We start from the raw sequence: 17,639 nt of genomic DNA on the forward strand, positions 1-17,639 counted from the left end.
TTTCCTATTTTAGTGTAAAAGAAGATTTTGATTTTGATTTTTCTCAAGCCCATCCAGAAAAGCACACACCCTCAAATCTAAATTGCTATCATTCTAACTTAACGTGCTAAGGAAGAACCGTTTAACACTCCCAGTCTTATTCCCTCTGCCCTACAGGATCGTGGCTGTGTCCTCTCCTAAAACCCTCCCTATTTAGCCCTAAGGTTTTCTTCTGTGCATTGTCAACCTCTTCCCAATGGATCATTTCTTTTCTTACTGTGGTGCTCCCTTTTATGGGGTACATTTGAAGTTTCATGTAGATGGGGTGGAGGACACTCGTTTCTCTTAGGTAGAGAAGAGTGTTGTTAAATCCTGGGTATTTATAGAAATTCCTTTCCTAGAAGGCCACGAGGCTATTTGTTACAGAACCACAATATTTGGAGACCAAAGGTTGACTTGCATGGGTGTTGTGCTCTCCTGTCTTCCAGCCTGTCCTGGTCCAAACTTAGTGCCTTTCGATAGCCATGCTCATCCCTCTTCTCTCAAAGTCTGAGGCACAGGAGTCTCAACAATATAGAGGATAGCGTTTACTTATTCTCCAGCTGTGAATAGTATATTGTGAGCTTCTCCAAGGTAAAACTATACTTTTTGCATCTTTCAGGTTCTCCCTAGCTCCCAACAAAGCAAATGTTCAAGTAAATATTTTTGTTTTTTTGGTTTTTTTTAATTTATTTTTTATTGGTGTTCAATTTACTAACATACAGAATCACCCCCAGTGCCCGTCACCCATTCACTCCCACCCCCCGCTCTCCTCCCCTTCTACCACCCCTAGTTCGTTTCCCAGAGTTAGCAGTCTTTACGTTCTATCTCCCTTTCTGATATTTCCCACACATTTCTTCTCCCTTCCCTTATATTCCCTTTCACTATTATTTATATTCCCCAAATGAATGAGAACATATAATGTTTGTCCTTCTCCGACTGACTTACTTCACTCAGCATAATACCCTCCAGTTCCATCCACGTTGAAGCAAATGGTGGGTATTTGTCATTTCTAATAGCTGAGTAATATTCCATTGTATACATAAACCACATCTTCTTTATCCATTCATCTTTCGTTGGAAATATTTTGGACTGCTGATTTAGTAGCAACTTGTTTGTGCAGGATACCTAGTGTACGCAGAAATACTCATGGTTCCTGTGCTTCTCTATGATCTAATGATTTCCTGTTTAGTAACCTTTCTTGAACACTATTTCATCTGATTGACATGCAAATGTCACCTTTTGTTAATCCTTTTTCAATGTGTGATGCTCTTGCCTTCTAGAAAAAATAACCAACTCATTTTAGTAATGCAGATATTTAGCAGATTTTATTAGAGTACATGTAGATTACATACAAAAAGTATAAGACTTGGTACTTGACTTTCAGTGATTGGTCGTATGGTTTATTTTATTTTTTTATTTACCAAGTAGGCTTCATGCCCAACATGGGGCTTGAACTCACAACCCTGAGATTAAGAGTCCCGTGCTCCACCAACTTAGCTGGCCAGATACCCCAACTTTCAGGAATTTCCCATCAAGATAGGCACAATGGAACATTTAGATAACAATGGAAAATAGCACTTAGGTGATGAAATGCCAGGACTGGTCTATAAGCAGCAGCTGTTGTCTTAATGGTTGGAAATGGGGTCCAGTTAAATCACCACCTCCTTTGCAAGCTTTTCTCCTGGCCCTTGCATTCTATCTTGATGGACCCCTGTCCTTCACAACTATCATAGGTACAGTTGGAAGTGACGAAACAAAGTGAAGAATGCATCTAGGCAGTGAGTACAGCCTGAGCAAATGCTAGAAGGCAAGAGAAAGGCTAGCAGTCTGCCTCAAGAGGACAATTGGAAATGAGACAGAAAAGAAAATCAGTCTGGGGGGAATCTAGAAGACAGAAAAGAATAAAGTTTGCTCTCTAAAGCAAGGGCTTGCTGCTTGAAACATAGTCCATGTCGGGAACATTCCCCAAAAGATTCTCCAGGCTCCCTCCCTGTGATTGACGATCCAGAGAGATCATGGAGGTGCATGGGAGAGGAAAGATGGCATCAAAAGAGAGAAGGAGAGGTGTTTTCTTTTGCTTTGAGTCTTGGTATTTTTTACCACAGTGGTGACCCAGAGATTCTTAAGCCCTGGCCTCCTACACTTGTTAAAGAAATGACAAGGCCATCTAGACACCTGCTAGCTTACTTGGGGGTTTTTAGAGCTATACCAGTTTGGAAGGCTGCTGGTAATGTGCTGTGGATGGATTCTACAACCCTTTCTTTCTCCCATGAGCCAAATGGTTCCTGCTATAATAGCGTGAGGAAAGTGGAGGGTTTGCTTTCTACCAGGATTTGGTAGGTTTCTGACTTTCAGCTTCAAGGACTAAAACCCCATCAAAATACTGGAATACCCCCAAGTACTGTAGACGCCTTAACTCACACCTTTAAAGGTATGCTCAAGGGATGTCTGGGTGGCTTAGCAGTTGAACATCTGCCTTTGGCTCAGGGCGTGATCCCAGCCCCAGGATCGAGTCCTACATCGGGCTCCTTGCAAGGAGCCTGTCTCTCCCTCTGCCTATGTCTCTGCCTCCCTTTCTATGTCTCTCATGAATAAATAAAGGTATGTTCAAGAATAGTTTGATTCACCCAAAACAAGAACACCTGGTGTTCTTGAGATGCAGTATTTATCAAAAACCAAAACCTTCCTTTTCAGAATGTTTGGATATCTGTATTTTTAGTAGAAAAGGTGTTTTCCTAGTTAGGAGCTGTAAGTAAAGAGGTCTTTCATAACAGTTCCAAGCCACATTCAAAATAGATGTCCCAGAACAGACTCCACGGTGCACTTTCTGGATGCAACCATGACTTATTTCCTTTTCTCGCCATCCCCCAAGTTAGCATGGGAAGTGTGTCTCAGCCCCACAGAAACTGGACACAATCAGCCAGCCATTGTTGGAAATTTCTGCCTCCTCTGCTTCAGCAGCCATGCTGCCAGAGATGACACCGTTGGCAAAAACAGGACCGCCCCTTCATGCCCCAGCTGCCTGAAGTCCTGAATACACCGCTCTTCTCAGCAAAGGCCTGCTTCCAGTCCTCTTTGATGTCATTTGCCAGGCTGGCAACCTAGCATCCCAGGAAAGGCTGTGGAAGGCTGCAGGGCAAGAGCCCGACAGATGAGGCAAAAACCACAGCCGTGGCAATGCAGTTGGAGGGAACCGGCTGCCTCTTCATTCCCTCCCCTGACAACACGGATCACACAGAGAAAAGATTGGAACTCAGGGGAGGAGGGGAAGTGGCCGAGGGACAAACCTGACTTCGTGTTCCTATCCAGGAGTGTGGGTGGGTTGTGTCATGCAATCCCTGCAGCCCAGGCTGCTGTAGAGCCGTGCCTGCTGTCTGCTAGTCCCATAGCTCCAGGGCAGCCATTGTCCGACCCACATATGGGGGTTTTTGTGTCGATGGCCGCTGTTTAAATCCTCACAGAGCACAGATGGCGCCTGCATTGCATCAGCATTGACTCTTCTCCATTGGCAGAGCCCATCATAGAAACAGGAGAAGGGAGGAGAAATGAGTGTACCGTCCCTTTGGCAAAAGTCTGGTTTCCATATATGCGTTTTCCCTGACTTACTGTAGAGCCTTGGCTAACGCAGTCCGTGTGTCTCAGCTTCTGTTATGTGGTAGTTAGTTAAGAAGGACTTAGATGAAGGAAACTAAAGACTGTAGAAATACTATTATTGCTGTTGTATAAACCATGCGCATAAGGCAAAATCCACAGCTTTGTTTCTTCTGCAAGCCACAGTAACACCCACTTCCCTTGCAAAGGCCATGAGGAAGGCATGGAGAAGATGATATACATCTTTTTAGAATTTTTCATGTTTGTGTCTCAAAAGCCCTTCAGGTAGATGATTTCCTCAGCGTGTCCTGGTTTATCCCTGTTTCGCAAATGAAAGAGGGAAATGGCAGCAGAATGTCTCAAGTTGTCAGGATCAAATTACCTTCCTTACTAAAGACCAGTGGTCCTCCCCTGCTGACAGTGGGTCCTCATAGCTACTGGAGTATTAGTGGAGTATAAACCCACTTGTACCAGAGGCCAAATAGAGAATAACATTTTCCATAAGAGACATGTGATCTGTCAGTTCTTCAGTTTTGATTTCAGATGGAAAATATGACTTCAGTTCTTTTTCTTTTTTTTTTTTTTTTTTTTTTTTTGCTTTAACAAACTGGCTTTTTATTTTTTTATTTTATTTTTTTTAATTTATTTTTTATTGGTGTTCAATTTACTAACATACAGAATAACCCCCAGTGCCCGTCACCCATTCACTCCCACCCCCCGCCCTCCTCCCCTTCTACCACCCCTAGTTCGTTTCCCAGAGTTAGCAGTCTTTACGTTCTGTCTCCCTTTCTGATATTTCCCACACATTTCTTCTCCCTTCCCTTATATTCCCTTTCACTATTATTTATATTCCCCAAATGAATGAGAACATATAATGTTTGTCCTTCTCCGACTGACTTACTTCACTCAGCATAATACCCTCCAGTTCCATCCACGTTGAAGCAAATGGTGGGTATTTGACTTCAGTTCTTAAAGAAAAAAATCCCTAACCGGGCTTGACAGATGTCTTCAAATATGTGATGGATTGTCATATGAAGGAAGGATTCAAACTGTCTGCTTGACCCCATGGGCATTACTAGGGTTAGCTCAATTCAGTTCAACTAATAGTTATAAAGAACCTGCAGTACACAGGGCTCATGCTTTAAACTGAAAATGGTCAGAGAAGAAGGGAGATGAATATCCTGCTAAACTCATGACATCAATTATTGCAGAAGCAAGCAGGTTTGACATTGATATAAAAGTGTGAAGTATATGGTGAACTGTTGGCTAAACCAAGGAGAAGGAGAAGACAGAAGCAATACTTATAGTCTCTAATGTCTATCCATCAGTAGGGGAAGCAGGAGTAATTAAAAAATTGAATTGGAGATTACTGCCAGGGTGATAAATAGAATTTCTTAGTAACCTAATGAGCAAAAGGACATCACACTGAAATATGGCTGTGAGACACAACTCCATATTTACAAAATTATAGCTAGGGAGAAGCATGATGCAGAACTTCAACTATATGAATAGCTACTATAATTCCCTTCAATGAAGAAAAGAATACCTGAGTAGTTCTTGATTTGCCATATAGGCAGTTTCACCTTCAAGAGGGTAGAGGGTACAAGAGTTGAATTGCTGTTTTAGTCCTAATATTGACTAACTAAAAGGAATTGACAGGAGTACACATGAGAAGATCCTTAGAAGAAAGAGATACCATCTTAGAGAATGTGATAGTCAAAGAGGACATTTTACATAGTCTGAAATATTTCAAGACTTTTTTATTGCAATTAAAAGAAAACATGAAATTTACCATCTTAACCATTTTAAACTAAGTGTACTGACATCCATCAAACATTCATCTTACTTAAAGAATATTCATATTGCTATGAAACCAAGCAGATCTCCAGAACTCTTGCCATCTTACAAGATAAAATTCTGAACCTATTGAACAATAATCCTCCCTTTTCTCCTTGACCTCAGTCCCACCATTCTATTTTCTGTATCTATGAATTTGACTACCTCAGATACCTTGTATAAGTGGAATCGTACAGCATTTGCCTTTTTTTCACTGGCTCATCTTACTTAGCATAATGGCTCAAGATTTATCCATGTTGTAGTATATGATAGGAATTCTTCCCTTTTCAAGACTGTACGATATTCCATTGTTTTTGTATACAATATTTTGTTTTTCTATTCATCCACCAATGGACATGTGGGTTTAAACAGACAAGGAAAATAGATGTATGGGTCTCTTTAGAGCCAGAAATCAAGGAAACCAACAGCTGGTCTTAGGGCTGACAATTTTAGTACTGAGGATGGCAAAGAGTCCAGAGTTACCTCCATATTATGTTTCAAGGAGAATGTCTATTTGATGGAGAAGTAAGTAAAACTTGGAGAAGGTAATGTAAACCCCAGGTAGATGAATAATGAGAAAATACTAAGTTCCCAGTGTGGATGAAGTAAAGCCTCCAAACTACAGAAAAAAATTAGACATGATTATGGAACAACATGTTATGGTCAAAATCTTTGAAAAATTGCAGAAACTAGGAAAGCATCAGAAGTCTGGAGATCAGAAAATGACATAATTTAAAAAGAAAGGAAGAAAGTAGATCTTTAAAAAATTGAAGAGCAATTTGTATAATAGGAACAATTTATCTGGACAATAAATCTGAATATCGAGACAAGTATATACTCTTGGGTCAAAAAATCAATTTTGCAAGATTAAGATGGACACCTGGCTTAATAGTGACACTTGCTGGGAAAAAAAACCTCGGAGATGTTCATTGATAACACCACAAGTAATAAGTGACAATGAAATAAACTTTAGTCAGCACTCCTAGAAAATAGGCTCTAAACTTGAGGGAAGTGATAGTTCAGTCCTCCATACCCCTCACAGGAGTATTTACTCAATCCAGATACGCTGCTGGGGATATAGACAAACTCGAGATGGTTCCAAGGAGAGCAGTGAGGGGGCTATAAGGGCTCATAACTGGTTGGGTTTCTGGAATGGGAATTTTGGCTTGCTATGGAGAACTTAGAGGGCTCTGGTGAGAGACTGAACCTCTCAACACTGGAAGACTTAAAAAATGTTTTGTTTTCTGGTTGAAGATCAAGTGGTTGATGATTGGTTTGAAATGACTGGATGGGTTGAGAAGGTAAAACCAAACCTTGACTCAAGAGAATTCTGGTCTAGGAAGATCATTGGTTTCCTGAAGGGGGAAGGGTCATTTAAAATGAAAATTAGGTAGTTTTTTTAAATCTTCTTTTAAAAAATAATTTTCGGTTGGAGGTGGTTTTTCAAATGAAACTATAAACCTAGATGCAGGTTTTACCACTTCATTACCAGTGAGTGGGATGCTTTTCACTTTCATTTTACACTGAAAACTGTAAAAAGTTACTACTATTTTATACCTATTTTAGGATCTACACTTATACTGAAATTAGATTTTTTTAAATTATTCCATGAACTTCATTATGTAATCTTTCAGAAGGGAGATTTCCTGTTTTCATTGTATACTTTTAGAGAAAATATGAATAGAGTATTTGTATCATATATAAATTTTGCCTGTCACTTACCTGAGAAATATAACCATATATACCTGAGTGAGAAAGGAGAATGAGAATTGAAAGCTGTAGTCAGAATACTTGAGTTAAACCCTGGCTGACCAGCTGTGTGACTTTGGGAAAATCCCTTCACCTTTCTGGGCTTTCTGGGCTTCACCTTTTTTGGCTTCCTTGTCTGTAAAGTGGATGAGGATTGAGTCAGGGAAACAGAAACCATGCCAGGTGTTTCAAACAGAGGGGATATAAAACAAGGAATTGGTTACACAGGTGTTGGAAAACTGGAAGAACAGAAAGGGGAAGGAGAATTAACTCAGTAATTAATGATTGTAGGAAGCAGCTACCACTCCTAGGGCCGGAGGGGATAAAAGGCTCCTCTGAGCCTAGAGAAAGGGCTGATGCCTCAGGAGCTGTACCTGTGGAGCAGACAACTCTTACCAGAAACTCCAGCAGGGAGTCAAGGATGCAGCCTCCTCCAGAACACACCACCAGGGAAGGAAAGAAAGAGAACAAGAAACCCAAGGAACCACAGCTTCTTTCCTCCTACTTTCTGATATCCCACCAGTGCCCCCCTATTGGCAAAATCCAATGAGAAGTCAACCAGCAAAGCCTGAGAAACGTAGTCTACCAGCATTACAGAGAGGAACAGAAAAAGAGTTGGCATGAGGCCAAGAGACGATAGTAAACAAATAGCATGTGAGTTTATAATGTCAGACTAAAGTAAATTAAATTATAGAAGTCGAAGTTAGTAGTTGGTCGGAATTATTTATATTTTCCTGTTTATATTAAAGTAATATTACTTTAATACACAGATGGGGATGGATGGATACACAGACACACTGATGCATAGATTTAGTTCTGAGCTGAACAATTTCTGAATAACTTTCATGAAAGTTCTTCTAATTAAAAAGATTTATGTTTAGTTCATGACTTAGCAAGAAAAATTACAAGATACAGGTTTCTACAAACCCTTGTGGCAGGAATAGTTATAGTGAAAACGCAGGTTATTGTAGGATCCTTCCTCAAGAGTTCCCAGGAATTAGTTTCAGGGAGTCTGAGTCCATGAAGAGACTCCAATCTGAGACCATGACTCTTCAATTGTGGGGACTCCTACAGTCTTCATATGAGTGGATTCAAGCCAGATTTTTGTTCAGTGAACCTATATGATTTCCCTTTTTTTTAACCAACCTAAAAGTACCTTAGTAGGCTAACCATGTATTTCCAGGATACCCATGATCCTGCTGGTAACCACTGACCTATGCTGCTGACCTCAGTAACCATGCCAGCAAGCCTTTGGAGTTAACTCAAGTGTAGTTCCACTGTTTGGAGGTCATGTACCCCACTAAAATCGGGGAGCCCATTTCAACTGCGTGGATAGGGCATATGTGTTGACAGGGCTATATTCGTAGGCGCACAACCGGTGCAGGGCCCCATGCTCAGAACGACCCTGTACTTCGTTTAATGTTCCTGAAAATCATGTAGCCAGTTGGGTGGTAGGATGGATGAGGGCCGTTGTGAAGAGAGTTCCAGAAAAGGCCTCGCAGATAAAGTGGCATTGGAGGAAGAGCCAGAAGGAGAGGGGGGAGGGAGCCATGTCATTCTTTGTCTCATTCTGATAAACTTCAGTTCAGCCTTCAACATTCAAGGCAAAAGCACCTTTTCCAGGAAGGCTTACACCATTCTCTTAGCAGTTTCTGCCGCCAGCGCCAGCGTGGTCCTCCCTTAGCACCCTTTAAATACCTGTTACATACTTAGGTTACATTGTAGACCTTTGTATGAAACATCTGGCTCCCTGGTCAACCTCTTAGCTCCTTGGAGAAAGCAACTATTTTTATTCATTTTTGTAACAATAGCAACAATATAGTTGTTACTCAATGCCAGAACCTGTTCCAAAGATTTTATTACAAAACAGGCACTGTTGGGATCCCCTTCTTCAGTTTGAGAAACTGAAAAACAGAATGGTTAAGTAACTAACCAGCCCAAGTTACCCACACGGTACATAGTAGAGCTGGGATTTGAATCCCAGAAAGGTGGTTTTAGTTCTCACCCACTGTGCAGTGTGTGCCCAGTAGTGGTTGGTGAAGGAATGAGTGAATGAATGAATGAATGAACAAAAGATAGTGACTAAAAGATAAGGTAGAGAACCTCAAGGGGCAGATTTACAAATAGAAGAACTTTATATTGTGGCTGCAGACCCAAATTCAAGCCTGAAGAGGAGAGAAAAGACATTTTTATGCTTTTTTTTTTTTTTTACGATTTTATTTATTTATTCATGAGAGACAGAGAGAGAGAGAGGCAGAGACACAGGCAGAGGGAGGAGCAGGCTCCGTGGAGCCTGGGAGCCCGACGCGGGACTCGATTCTGGGTCTACAGGATCACGCCCTGGGCCGAAGGCAGGCGCTAAACCACTGAGCCACCCAGGGATCCCCCCAATTTTATGCTTTTAAGCCACATTTACTAGCACATTCAATTACTTTTTTTAGGGGAAAAAAATGTATGAAATTATATACTTATACGTCTAAATCAACCTAAATGTTTTTTTGTTGTTACTTTGGGAAAGGAAACAAGATTGGTTTCTCTGGCTCTATCTTTAGCTAAATTAATACTAAAATGACCAAAAGCTTTGTTGAAAGAGTGAAGTTAATTAATTTAACAAATACATCCAGATACGCTTGTGTGGTATGCTTGTATAGCATGCTACTTTGGAGAGAAAAGCATGATAATATGGATAGTGATTATAGAAAATTAAGATTAGAAGTGACACCTCATTGCCAAATTTGTCTTTTTTTTTTTTTTTTTTTTAATAAGATGGGACACAGGGCAGTGTGGAGGTGGAAAGGAAGAGTGAGTTGTCACCAATATTGTTTTCTTTGACAAGTGCTTGCCATGAAAATACAACCCAGAAGGATGGCCGTGGCTCACTGTATTAAAAAAGCCCTGGGATCCCTGGGTGACTCAGCGGTTTGGCACCTGCCTTTGGCCCAGGGCGCGATCCCGGAGTCCCGGGATCAAGACCCACATCAGGCTCCCGGCATGGAGCCTACTTCTCTCTCTGCCTGTGTCTCTGCCTCTCCCTCCTGTCTCTATGACTATCATGAATAAATAATAAAAAATCTTAAAAAAAAAAAAAAAAAAGCCACCCAGGTGGCTCAGTAGTTTGGCGCCACCTTCGGCCCAGGGCATGATCCTGGGGATCCAGGATCGAGTCCCACGTCAGGCTCCGTGCGTGAAGCCTGCTTCTCCCTCTGCCTCTCTCTCTCTGTCTCTCATGAATAAATAATAAAATCTTTTTAAAATTTTTAATTTTTAAAAATTTTTAAAAAGCCCATCAGCATAGCTCTGTTACCTTCATCTTCCCAGCTCCTGCATGTATATGAGATCCAGCTTCATGGGGGAAGTATGCATGATGTTGCTGAAGATAAAAGGTTTTGTGTTTTGTAAAAGCCTGTAGTTAGACAGCCTTGAGAAGTGTGCCGTCCTTCTCTTAGAAAACAGTCCTGAGATCTCCCCATCCATCTGACCAGCCTTCTGGAGATGAGCTCAGTGCTACAACCGCGTGTATGTACTGCCAGAACCAACTGAGAAGACCTTAATCACATAGCTTAAGTAGAAAACGCTGCTCCAAGTCTCATAAAAATTCCCAAGCCCTGTTTTCAATCTACAGCTGAAGCCGACCTGCCCGACCTCTGTAACAATCCAGAGCAAGGAAACTGTTGGATGTTTCCTTTCAGGAGCTCTGTCCAGCAGCAAACCGTGTACCTCCAAAGAGGGAGCTTTACAAACAGCACCCAAACGTGCCCCGTGCCTGCTCAGTTTTCATCAGTTCATCTAACTTTCATCAAAAGCATAGAGAGGATACCTCAGAACCCACGGGAACAAAAGGTTAATAAGGGTCATAGTTTCAGTGAGTCAGATTTTCAATACCTTATCCTCATGTGGACTCACAGCATAGCACAGGTTTGGTAGTTTGACCTTGTTTCTTTCCGACCTGAAACCTAAAGGTCAAGGCCACTTGCCTTGTGTGTGCCAAAGGCTGGAGAAGGTCATCACCTGCTTGGGAGCAACCAGAAGGCAAGAGAGATATATCTGCTTCCCTTAGAGCAGCGGGACACAGCTCCAATACCACCAGTGAAATGGAACTGGTTTGCTATTTCTAGCCACTTCATTCCACTTTAACTTTATGATCATTACCTTTTTAAATAACATTTTTATGGGTCGTTAGTTTTATGTGTGATTCTCCACTTCCCACCCCTTCTTATTTTTCCCATTATCAGGGCCTTACTTGTTAAAAACAGAAAGTAAATAACAATGCAGGCTTTGTGATCCTGGGTTCATAAACATATAGCTTTCCACTGGTACCTGGATATTTGCTTTCTGAGTACAGTGGGGGAGTTTAAACGATTCCTAAAAATGAAAGGACCGTGCAAGCTACCAGGATGGAAGCTAAACCCAGTCCTTAGAAAGGCTCCACCTAATTTGACGTGGCCTATATGTGTGACAGGCACTTGCTTTTCTGTTTTGTGTATTTGGAGCTATTACAGCTTATCCCAGTGTGTACCAGGGATGGATTCCTGGGAGGAACACCAAGTGGTTCAGGAGGTACCCATTGCATCAAAGCAACTCTTGACCCAGAGTGGACATAGTCATGGCGATTTCACTGCACTCTAGGTGTTGTGCTTTTAAGTGTTCACAGGATCCCTACAGACCTCTGAAGTAGCCTTCTCTCCTGAACTGGCCAGGATTTCTCAGTTGACAGCTAATCATGTAATCTTGTAACAGCCTTCCCATTGCTGACTGATGTTATTTGATAATTAACTTTCCATTGTTAAGGTGTGTTACAAAGCTAAATTGTAGGTTTCTTGGGCACAGCCTTGCACACACAAGCTGAGCAAAGTTTAGCAGAACTGAATTTGACAAAACAGAGGATTTAAACTCTTGAAATTTGAAAATTCATGGGGAGGACACCATTTCCTCTAACCTTGAACTTGAATGACAGTTTACAGTTCTCTTTTTAATCATGACTCTTTTGTGACCATATGGTGATCATTTCAAGCTCATCATGTCTTCTAGGCCCAAAAGGATTAGTGATGGGATTTGGGATGTGCAAATTGGTGCTCATTGGCATCCTCAGGCCCACTCATACATTGAAGCATCAGCTTGTCCCTGCATAGAGAGGCTTTCTCCAGCTCCTTGTAGCCATGTGGCAGGTGGCGATGCCCGTGACTGGTCTAACCATCCCCAGGGTGTTCCTGGTTTCTCTAGGAATTTTCTTTAAAAGCAGCCATAGTAGGAGACAGTGGCAGGACTTATTGAGACCAATGTCATCAAAAAAAAAAAAAAAAAAAAAAAAAAAACAAGGAAATGACCATAAGGGAGGGCTATATAAAAAATATAAATGACGTTGAGGAGAGCTTCCCCCTTTTCGCAAAAACTGAGCCCATCTACCCAAACTTGAGATGTGTGTTATCCCGTCAGCAACTGGTAGACTGCCTGGGAGCAGAGCAGAAAATGCTTGCTTATGGAGGGGTCGACTCTGCCTTAGATTAGGCCATTCTTCTCTTTGTGGCAAAGTCACGTTACAGCGAAGAAGTGGGTCATGTGACATTCCCATCACTGCCTTTGGTTACTTCTAAATGTGTACTTCCTTGCCTAGCACTCCCTTTGAAAGGTTCCTAGGGACAAAAAATGGATATGGCAGATAGATACTGCATTTGCTGAATCTGTTACCACGTCAGCTTAGTAGGACACGAAGCCTGGCCAGATGAGCTCTGTTTCAATCGTGGTACTAGGGGTTAGGACAAAAAAGGACTGTTGCCTGCCTCTGATTAGTTGGGGTGTGGTTTGTCGGTTTACACAGTGACTTGCTCCAAAGTAATTTGAGGCAGTACTCACCAAACAGAGCGTGTTGTTACATTTGTACACTGCAGTTAGCTGTATGTTAGGGGCACAGTTAGACTTATGACATTTCAGTACTACACATGCTTTTATCAGGTGTATACCGTGTTAGAGACCCTAATCAGATGCAGAGTTATAAAGAGAAATGAAGCAGTCCCTGATCTGAAGGAGCTTGCTGTCTTACCATAGAAACAGACCCAATTAAGTATAATAAAAGTGAGATGGCAGTGATTGCCCTTGTGGAACTATAGTGTGAGTCTAGCGGTCGTGTTTTTTTGTTGTGTTCTTTTTTTAACCAAATATCTTGGGACTCATTATCTGACAGAGTTTTTTTAATTTGGAATATAAAGTCCTTCAAAAATATTAACAATTAAAATCCCATTCTGTTATATATCTAAGAAATTTCCCTTACTGGAAAGAATGCCGCATATTAAAATTAGTGCTGGCTGGGAGGGTCCAGGACATTTTCCTCACCCTAGCGATGGGGCTGAGAGGCTGGTATCATCTGTTCTAAGAGGTTGGGAGACTGTTCCTGGAGAAGGTGGTGTCCAAGTTGAATCTCAAGCAACAGATATAAGTCCTCACAAGAGTTTTGGCTCTGTGTGCTGCAGTGAACTCAGTACATGTGGGACGTGTTCAGAGCTGGCCAGTTCAACTTGCTCTACACCTACTCCCTTAGCAGTTGTTTTGTAATCACCACTACTGGAGCTTCCAGCAAGGACCCCATGATTGCTGCTTCCATTCAATTTATACATATGATCCGTAGATCTGCCTCCCCTTCCTATGGAGGAAGCAGTGCTTGCAAGAACCCAGAAGATGCGTGTAGGTTTTGCATATAGGGTGAGGAAGCCTGCCCTGAACACCAGCTCGTTTAATCCACTTCCATCTGAAAAAACAATTGTATTTCTAATTGTCTAAGTCATTCCCTGTGTGTATGGGGGTGTGTGCGTACGCAAAGCTGTGCATAAACAGCACATTTTCAATTGATAAAATGTAAAGGATAAGGAGCACCTGACAGTAGTAGGCTGAGCCTCTATAAAGATTTTGTAGGAAAAAAGCTGCATGGCAAAGCTGCTGCTCATAATTAGGGAAGGGATAGCCTGCGTTCTGTGCCACTCAGCAACTTGAACCATTGAAATGACAGCCGGTTTGTTTAGTTCTGTAACCCCCATTCTTCACCGGCCAGGAGTTGATTTCTTGTTGAGAACAATGCTTTGGATTGTCATCATCTCTGGTATCACTGTGAGATCAGGTATGACGTGATGACTGAAAAGTCCCGTCTGGAAACCACGATGAATGAGAAAGACACAAGTTGCTTTTTAATGTCACTTTTTAACTTTTTAAGCCAGGGAAAGCTGTTTGTCAAGCCCTGTGGACCTTCAGTTTTTAAACAGGCTGTGTCACGAGTTTTGCAGTTGACAAGAAAAACAGAATGCTTCCTTTGGCTCAAGTGGGGGGCAAGTGTCACAGCACCCCTTACGTAGAAGGGCCCTCCACAGGACTGACTGGGGGGCGGGGAATTAATAGGCTTCCCATGGTCACCATGCATTTTTGCCAGGGTATTTCATTAAGTGTAAACACTGGACCCGTTGTGGTCGTGTTTAGCCACTTGACCCTGGTGATTTTCAACTCCCTGTGCCAGGTGATGAAGTGGAGCCGAGGCATGCACGGGACGGGCACTAATTATTGGAAGCAGAATCAGTGCTGACCCAGTGCGAGATTAACTGCTCCTTTGCAGTCTTTATTCTGGGACATTAGCACTGTCTGGTGATCCTGCTTCAGTTGAGGGATTCGGGACAATAGCGGTGCTGATGGTAACGTCGGCGATTTCCCTGTTTGTTTTGCAGGTCACGGCCAGGGGCTTTGGGCCGCTGTTACAGTTCGCCTACACCGCCAAGCTATTACTCAGCAGAGAAAACATCCGCGAGGTCATCCGCTGTGCTGAGTTCCTGCGCATGCATAACCTGGAGGACTCCTGCTTCAGCTTCCTGCAGACCCAGCTCCTGAACAGCGAGGATGGCCTGTTCGTGTGCCGGAAGGATGCTGCGTGCCAGCGCCCGCACGAGGACCGTGAGAACTCCGCGGGAGAGGAGGAGGAGGAGGAGGAGGAGACCATGGACTCGGAGACGGCCAAGCTGGGGTGCCCCCGGGACCAGATGCTTGCAGACCCCATCAGCTTTGAGGCCACTGCCATCCCAGTCGCCGAGAAGGAAGCAGCTCTGCTGCCCGAGTCCGACGTGCCCACCGACACCAAGGAGACCTCGGAGAAGGACGCGCTGACGCAGTACCCCAGATACAAGAAATACCAGCTTGCATGTACCAAGAATGTCTATAATGCATCATCACACAGTACCTCAGGTTTTGCAAGCACATTCAGTGAAGAGAACTCTAGCAACAGCCTCAAGCCGGGCCTTGCCATGGGGCAGATTAAAAGTGAGCCGCCCAGTGAAGAGAACGAGGAAGAGAGCATCGCGCTCTGCCTGTCCGGAGACGAGCCTGACATCAAGGACAGAGCGGGGGACGTGGAAATGGACCGGAAACAGCCCAGCCCTGCCCCCGCCCCCGCCCCCCCTGCCGGGGCCACCTGCCTGGAGAGATCCAGGAGCGTGTCCTCCCCCTCCTGTCTAAGGTCTCTATTCAGCATAAAAAATAGTGTGGAGTTGTCTGGCCTGCCCAGTACCTCTCAGCAGCACTTTGCCAGGAGTTCAGCGTGCCCTTTTGACAAGGGGATCACTCAGGGTGACCTTAAAACTGACTACACCCCTTTCCCGGGGAATTACGGACAGCCCCACCTGGGCCAGAAGGACGTGTCCAACTTCACCATGGGGTCGCCCCTCAAGGGGCCTGGGTTGGAGGCTCTCTGTAAACAGGAAGGAGAGCTGGACCGGAGAAGTGTGATCTTCTCCTCGAGCGCTTGTGACCAAGTGAGCACTGCGGTGCATTCGTATTCTGGGGTAAGCAGTTTGGACAAAGACCTCTCTGAGCCGGTGCCAAAGGGTCTGTGGGTGGGGGCTGGCCAGTCCCTCCCCAGCTCACAGGCCTACTCCCACGGTGGGCTGATGGCTGACCATTTGCCAGGAAGGATACGGCCCAACACTAGCTGCCCGGTGCCAATCAAAGTCTGCCCTCGCTCGCCCCCCTTGGAGACCAGGACCAGGACTTCCAGCTCATGCTCCTCCTATTCCTACGCAGAGGATGGGAGCGGGGGCTCACCCTGCAGCCTCCCTCTCTGTGAGTTCTCCTCCTCGCCCTGTTCCCAGGGAGCCAGATTCCTAGCCACAGAACATCAGGAACCAGGCCTGATGGGAGATGGAATGTACAACCAAGTCCGACCCCAAATTAAATGTGAGCAGTCTTATGGAACCAACTCCAGCGACGAATCCGGATCGTTCTCGGAAGCAGACAGTGAGTCGTGTCCTGTGCAGGACAGGGGCCAGGAGGTAGGGAACCCGCATAAATTCAAGCATGTGATCCACTTTTGCAGTCCTTTATCTGGACTCCACCTGCTGCCCCACCACCCCCAGATTAAAGGTTACAGGAAAGGGACTGCCTCCCCCATCCACAGAGGCAGAATGCTTCAGAGTTATTCCAAATTAACCACTTTTGTCCTAGAGGGCACTTGAAATTTGACCTATATTTCAGTACCCAACAAGCAGAGGCAAGCTGTTTAGTAAAAAAAAAAAAAAAAAAAAAAAAGGTTAAGTCTAATGTGTGAAAGAAAGCATGCTCGGGTACTTCAGATCTCTCCCTTCCTCTTCCCTTTCTCCTCCATCTGCTTTGAAAGGATGCTGTACTCATCACCCTCATCCTGGTGCTGCACCCCTTCAGTGTGAAGTAAAATAGAGACTCACTTTCAAAACTGATTGACACTAGACAGACCCACAATAGCAGGTGCTCCTGCAGCACCCTTTAAGTTTTCCTTGTCGACAGGAGTCCCAGGGCCATCCCTTGTCCACTGCAGTACAGGGAACTCGCCATCCATCCTGGTCCCCGGGGCACTGCAGAAGCACCCTGGTCAGTCACACATAACTGTGTAATGTATCGTTTCCTGAGCTCCCCACAAATGATGAGAAGTCACTTTAAGGAGTAGTGGGGTTGAGTAGCAGTCTCTGCCCCCTCGAAAGCAAAGTGCCTTCTAGTGCTTTATAGATAAAAACTCCCAAAGGCTCCATCCATCTTACCAATGCTGGGAGATGGAGCAAAACTCACATGGCTAAGGAGAGGAAAGAGGAGATGCTTCGTTCGTTCCCTTCCCCTCTGTTACATGAGAGGCCCCTGCAAAGATCTGAGGGAGTCTGTGTCATGATCTGGTGCTGTCTGGCTGCTTGACAAGGAACCAACCTGAGACTGGCACCTGGGTCTCAGACCTGCCTTGGGAGCAGTGTGAGCAAACCCAGTGAGAAGTCCGTCCTCAGAGCTGCTTATCTGGAAACCACAGGAGGAAATGAAGCGTGGTCCTCATTAGGCCAGCGCCCTCGGTACACGTCTGCCCTCCCTGGATATTAGCCCCTAGTAAAGCAGGGATGTTAAGCCAACCAGACAGCAGAAATGCCACACGGGGTGAGGTGCCTTTTCACAGAGCCACGTGC

General features: G+C 44.0%; 1 protein-coding gene across 6 annotated transcripts in view; it reads left to right on the forward strand.

Annotated features, from left to right (window-relative positions):
- Nucleotides 1–17,639, forward strand: part of BACH2 (BTB domain and CNC homolog 2) — a 359,456-nt gene that overhangs the window by 320,592 nt on the left and 21,225 nt on the right. For all 6 annotated transcript variants that reach the window (XM_072832052.1, XM_072832049.1, XM_072832054.1 and 3 more), the window contains one exon: nucleotides 14,898–16,490. In XM_072832052.1, the coding sequence (XP_072688153.1) occupies nucleotides 14,898–16,490 (1,593 nt within the window). The remainder of the gene's footprint in view (nucleotides 1–14,897; nucleotides 16,491–17,639) is intronic.

This window comes from Canis lupus, chromosome 7, assembly GCF_048164855.1.
Source record: "Canis lupus baileyi chromosome 7, mCanLup2.hap1, whole genome shotgun sequence".
NCBI lineage: Eukaryota > Metazoa > Chordata > Mammalia > Carnivora > Canidae > Canis > Canis lupus.